The sequence below is a fragment of the Eimeria acervulina genome, genomic scaffold (assembly GCF_000499425.1).
Source record: "Eimeria acervulina Houghton genomic scaffold, Eah_scaff608, whole genome shotgun sequence".
Classification (NCBI taxonomy): domain Eukaryota; phylum Apicomplexa; class Conoidasida; order Eucoccidiorida; family Eimeriidae; genus Eimeria; species Eimeria acervulina.
In genome coordinates this window covers 14,961-20,958 of record NW_013547248.1, presented here as the reverse complement: position 1 = coordinate 20,958, position 5,998 = coordinate 14,961, and the positions used below count along the sequence as shown (strand labels likewise).

Below are 5,998 nucleotides of genomic sequence, written 5' to 3'. Positions count from 1 at the left end.
ATATATATATATATATATCAAAAGAGATTACTAAGTAGTAAGCACACTGCATAAACACAAAGATTTTTCTGTCTCCTCTTCGCTCGCATGCTTGTTTATCTCTTCCGCCTCTATGTGTTATTCTCTTGTGCTCAGCTCGTCCTGCTTATAATAAAACACACGTAAAGAGGGTTTAAGCCCTTTACCACTTTAGGGGGCCCCTAGAAGGATATTCAGGAGAGAAGGGGGGGCCCTTCAGTGCTGGGCGGCCGCCTCGGTGTCTCCGAGAAGGCGCAATTATGCATGCATGCATGGATATGCATGCCTGAATATGCATGCACGTGGCATGAATGAAAATGCATGCATATACGAATATGCATGAATGGATACGCACGGATGCACGAATGTGCATGCATGAATAGCATGGATGCACGAATATGCATGCACGGATATGCATGCATGAATAGCTTAAAGCACGCAGCCTCTTTAATAGCGCTACTCAAGCGCCTAAGGAGGTATACCCTGAAATCTGTGGCAGCAGGGTTGAGGGATGTGCGTGCAACGGGGCTTATTAACACTTTTTGTTTTGTGGGTGGGGCCTCGTGCATGACTTGTCTTCTACTTCACTCGCGAAAAGCCAACAGAATCAAATAACAGACAAACCCAAACAAACCAAGGCACAGCAAAAAGCCTCGCCTATTGTGCAGGGCAAGCAGCAGTGCATAAGCCCCCTTTGTCTCCGTTGCCTGCTTTAATGTCTTATTGTAGTCTAGCGTTCTGCACTTCAGTCATAGCGCCTCAGCTACTTTTGCTTTTCTTTAACGGTTGCAAAGAACGAGCATCGCTTATCAAGCCCCCACGCAGCGGTGAATCTGCAGCTCCAAGGCCTCGTCTTTTAATAAAGCCCTCTAGAGGAAATAATTTGGGTGGGGCGTTTTTACTTCTCAATTACAAGAAAGGAGATTGCTGCAACAGGCTTATTATATCTTCAGGGGGAGTTGTATATTTAGACTTAGGCTTGTGCATCTCGGGCTCCTTAGTAGTCACAGTTTTATTGGCTCTGTTGGTGTTTGTTTATTTCTCCACTTCAAGCAAGCAAACCCTAAACCCTAAGACCAACAGCGAACGAACAAGCGGATATGCAACACGCGAACAAACGAACATACAATGCACAAACAAGCAAACACCGTACAGTGCAGACAGGCAAACAAACAAGCAACGAACACACAAGTAAGCAGTCATACAATGCACAACCAGAAAAGAATACAACATGCAAACAAACATGCAAAGCACACAACACGCAAAGGAGAATGCAAGCACGCAACGCAAACAAGCATACGAACATACAGCACGGAAACGAGTATACAAACATACAACACACAGACAAATATACAGGCATACAATCTGCAATCAAATACGCAAGCATGCAGATGTGCAAACATACAACGCACAAATGTAAGAGCATACAGCACGAACACGTGCAAAGCTACAACACAAAAGCGCAGAAACCTACAACACAAACAAATATGCAAGCATATAACACGCACGCAAATATGCAGACGTACAACACAAACAAAAAAATGCAAGCACAGTGCATGAGGCCCGTAGGGCCCAACCCCGCCGTCGCGAGGGCCCAGGGGCGCCTTTAGAGCAGTGCAAAACGAGGGAAAAGCTAGTGGCGAGGACTTATGCGTTGAAATATAAAATTTAATTGCATAAACATTATAAAAGAGGCTTTTGCCTTCCCATTTCCCTTCGTTTAGGCCGGGACTGCAACCCTGGCCAACGAGTGACCTTCGCTGAGGTCATTCCCCGGGCTGGTCTGTGCCTTGAGGCACGCTTGCTCTGTTGCTGTCACTGCTGGTCTTTTTTTTATTATTTTTGTGGATACTCATTATATAATTACATATTTAGTTTTGAAATTGGAATTTATCCGCTGTAAAAACGAAGAAAAAAAGTGCGAATTGGCCCCCTCGCGTGCCTCCCCCACTGCGCGGTCACCGCACCGCCGGCACCTCCTGCTCCGCGCAGAGGCCGCAAAAGCCCTCAGTGCAGGCTAATTTTCTCTCTTAATATTCTTCCCAATTCTTTGCAGTTTATATTTTTCTTCAAAATAGTCTACTTGAACCTTGGCACCTCACTTCCTCTCTCTACGCCTGCACCCGCGCCCTGGGCGCGAGCCTCGCAGCAGTAGCCTGCTGAGGCCGTCAGCTGCAGCTGCACCTTTTTTAGCCTTTTCTTTCTCTCTAGGGTCTTTATAGCTAATTAAACTTTTTTCTCCTTCTTCTGTAGCTTTAGAAGCAGAATTTTCCCCTAATTGGCACTGCATTACGGCGTACACCCGCCACCCAACTTAAAGCAAAACCCCTCCTATTGCTTCACTTTCTCACAGCAGCAGCTAAAAATAAAGAAGGGGAAAAGGGAGGACTCCTCTCCCCCTCACTAGCTTGAATTTCTGTGAACTGCCTCTCGCCGTTGGTTCGGTTGCCCTTTTCTTTGCTCTGCTTGTCCCCCAGCTTCCCTTCAAGCCTCCTCTTGCCTCGTCCTGTAGCGCCTCCTGCTCCGCCTGGTTGCGGCTCTAAAGGCTTCCTTCAGTGTCTACACGACTTGCAGTTATTTCTTTTGCTTTGTTCCCTTCTCCCTCCCTCTGTGTGTGCCAGTGCGCTTGCGTCTTGGTTTAATCAAGTGATATTCGGGCCCTTTAATCGGTTTGGGTGGCTTTGGCTTGACAGGGAAACAAGAAAACAACGGCCAGCTCAGGAGTCCCCTCCCCTTGTGCAGTTTGCCTTGGTGCTGCTTTGCACCAACTCCCAGTAAGTAGCATGGCCCGCCGCGGCAAGAAGGCCTCCAACAGAGCCCTCAACAACGAGGGCTTCGGCGACCAGCAGCAGCAGCAGCAACAACAACAACAACAGCAACAACAGCAACAGCAGCAGCAGCAACCGCGGCAGCAGCTGCAGCTAGTGCCCGTCAAAAATGAGGCTGCCCAGGTTGCCCACGAGCAGGTAAAGCAAGATAAAACCCAGCAACAAGCCAGGGATACCTCAACGTCGGCTGGAGATCAACATGCTGGGGGAGGGGTGGGCCTGTCTGCATTGACTACATGTCTCCATCTGCTCCTCTCGTTTTGCTTTTCGCTGTTTCCTGCACGCATGGGCCCGTTGTTTGCTGCTGATACCTGCCTAACCCCCTCGCAAACGGTACGGTAAGAGCAGAGTGCAACACACACCCAGGGCCTTGTGCTCCTGCAGGCAAGACGCCAAGAAGCAGACTACCCTCAGTACCTCAGAGAGAGGGCCATCAGCGCTCTCTTGGAGTTAGAGGAAAGGGCCTACAGGAACTTCCAAGAAGCAGCTGCACTGGCCACCGCTGCAGGTCCTTCTTCTCTTTAGAGACAGCAGCAACAGGAGAAACGGTTAAAGCAGCAGCAGAAGAAGTAGCTGCAGCAGTTCAAGCAGTTGGAAGGGTTGCTGCAGTTGCAAGGGTTGCAGCAGAAGCAGTGAATGGAGAATTAGCAGAAGCAGCCATTGGAGAATTAGCAGAAGCAGTAGCTGCAGCAGCAGGACGTCCAGCAGCAGGATCCAACTGCAGCAGCCAGAGCCAGCAGCAGCCTAGATACGAAGCACTCAACTACATCTTAGCTTCATGCCCCTACGCTGTAGACGTTGTTGTTTCAAGTGTCTCCTCCCCTTTACCTGCCTCCTTTGGTTTATTTTTGTGTCTGTTTCGGGCTTCCCCTTCCTTCAGCAAATGCAACCGACATTCTGCTTGATATGACGGCCCCAGGGGCCCCCCCACAGGCCCCTGCCAGCAGCCCACCGCCGCCAGTGAGGAGACAAGGCCCTCACTCGAAGCTTCCTTTCGTCTTGACCTGAGCTGCCCTTTGCTCTTAAGTAGCTGACACATTTTGCTCTCATTCATCATACAGTTAAAAGGCTGGGGTGTATGCGCACTGCAGGTGGTTGAAGAAGTCTCGACCTCTTCAGGGAGCTCCCAGGACTTTGAAAGCTTCCTGCAGGACCTGCTGCGTCTGCTGTCAATTGATTTGTTGTTAGACACCCGGACTCCTCAGCAGCAGCCGCAGCAGCAGCAGCAACCGCGGCAACAGCAACAGCAGCAGCAGCAACAGCAACAGCAGCAGCAACAGCAGCAGCAACAGCAACAGCAGCCGCAGCCGCAGCCGCTGCAGCCCCAGGCTCTGCAGCGACTCGACTTGCTACAGCGCCTGGCCTCAACGGAACCGAAAGACATCAAGGAGGCCCTTCTGCGCCGGGACAGAGATAGCAGCGGCGCTCTGCACCTCAGTCTCCTTGAGCGCCTCAGCAGCGGGGAGGACAGCGAGACCTTACATCTGTCTCTCTTGGAGAAGCTGTGCCTCAGCGACACCGTGCAGCAGAACTCCGCAGACGCAAAGGCAGACCCGAAGAGAACAGAAGCGGGGGCTCCTGCTGCTTCTGCTGCAAAAGGGGGAAAAGAGGCCCCCAGGGTCCCTCGCTCCATTCGGCAGCAGCTCTCTGACCAGGAGAAAAACAGCGAAAACTTGCACTTGAGCCTCCTCGAAAGGATCGGGTCGCTGACAGACCTCCCAGAGGGAACAGCAGACAGCCAGTCCCTCCACCTGTCCCTCCTCTTCGGTAGAGGCAGCTTGCAGGATATCGTAGGAGGGCGAAGCGTGAGCGAGCGCAAAGGGACCTCGGGTGCAAAAGCGGAGGGCCCAGCAGGCAATGCTGCAGCTGCAGCCCAAGGAAGCCTCAGAAGGCCAGAACCCATGCGGCCTAACTGCAGGGGGCCCCCTGCTGCTGCTGACACAAGACAGGCGACTGGAGAAGCAGCGAGGCAACAGTTCAGAAGAAGGGAGCTTGGCAGCCCCGGAAGCAGCAGCAGCTGCAGCGGAAGCGGCGAGTCCTCAGAGTGGCTGACAGAAAGCAGCAGCGGCTCACGAGACATTGAGGCCCAGCTGTTCCCTCAACCTAAGGCAGCGCAGCGACCCGGCAGAGGCAGAAAAGCCCCTGCATGGTCAAGCAAGCTAACTCGTGCAGCTCCAGTGAAGCTGCAGCCACAGCAGCAACAGCAACAGCAGCAGCAGCAACAGCAGCAGCAGCAGCTGCTGCTGCTGCAGCCACAGCAGCAGCAGGAGAGTGGTGCCCCTTCCTCCTTGAAGGCAGTTCTTCGGAGCGCTTCACCCATGCCCGGAGGCAGGTGGACGACCCCACCCCTTTCTAATGGAGCTGCCGTTGCGGGACCCTGTCCTGCCACCACAGCGGCGGCAGCAAGAGGAGGCCAGCAGCAGCCCCCACAGGCTGCAATAGCAGCTGCAGCAGCAGCGACAGGAGCAGCAACCGCAGCACGGGACCGGCGGCCAGCCTCTGCAGCACCACAGACCCCCACGGGCCCCGAGGCTTTCTGGGATTTGTTTTATAGTCGAACGACGCGAAAGATGCTCGAAGACGCCGCTGAACCTGCACAGACAACCCGTGCTACAGCTCCTCGGCCGGTTACGCCTTCTCCTGCAGCTCCTAAGAAGCAGCAAGAAGGACAAAGTAAGAAAGCCGCGTGGGTCTGGCTAGACTCCCAGAGCTCCTTAGACACTCCTTGCCCTAAAGACTGCAAAGGGTGCCTCAACAACAGCGAAGAAAAACCCTATGACGCTGACAGCTCCGGCGTCTCCTCCCAAGAGGGCTTCCAAGTCGGCGCTTCCCCTTGTCTCTTTGTAAGAGGCGCTCCGCTGACCCAGCAGCAACTGCAGCAGCAGCAGCAGCCGGCAAGGATCCGCGTTGCCGGACCCGTAGAAGCCAACGGAAGGCCTCCGCTACTGTTCGATGACTCCGTGCCCGCGGAGGGGCCAGCGTTTTCGCAGGGAGCTGAGAGCAACAGGCCTCCCCAGCAGCAGCAACAGCAGCAGCAGCAGCAGCAACTGCAGCAGAGTCAGTTCCCCGCTGCTCCTGCGGGAGAGCAGACGGGGACCAGAAGAAAGCGCCGAAGCGGGAGACGCCGCTCCTCAGGTCGCCGTCGCAACTGA

The 5,998-nt window shown here is 53.6% G+C and overlaps 1 protein-coding gene across 1 annotated transcript; it reads left to right on the top strand.

Moving 5' to 3' along the window:
- Positions 1–2,801: 2,801 nt before the first annotated feature.
- On the top strand, positions 2,802–5,998 carry EAH_00044310 (hypothetical protein, conserved; the record flags this gene model as incomplete). The annotated part of the gene is made up of 4 exons (XM_013391667.1): positions 2,802–2,984; positions 3,231–3,354; positions 3,727–3,806; positions 3,938–5,998. 4 exons carry the CDS (start codon positions 2,802–2,804, stop codon positions 5,996–5,998), a joined length of 2,448 nt encoding a protein of 815 aa, XP_013247121.1.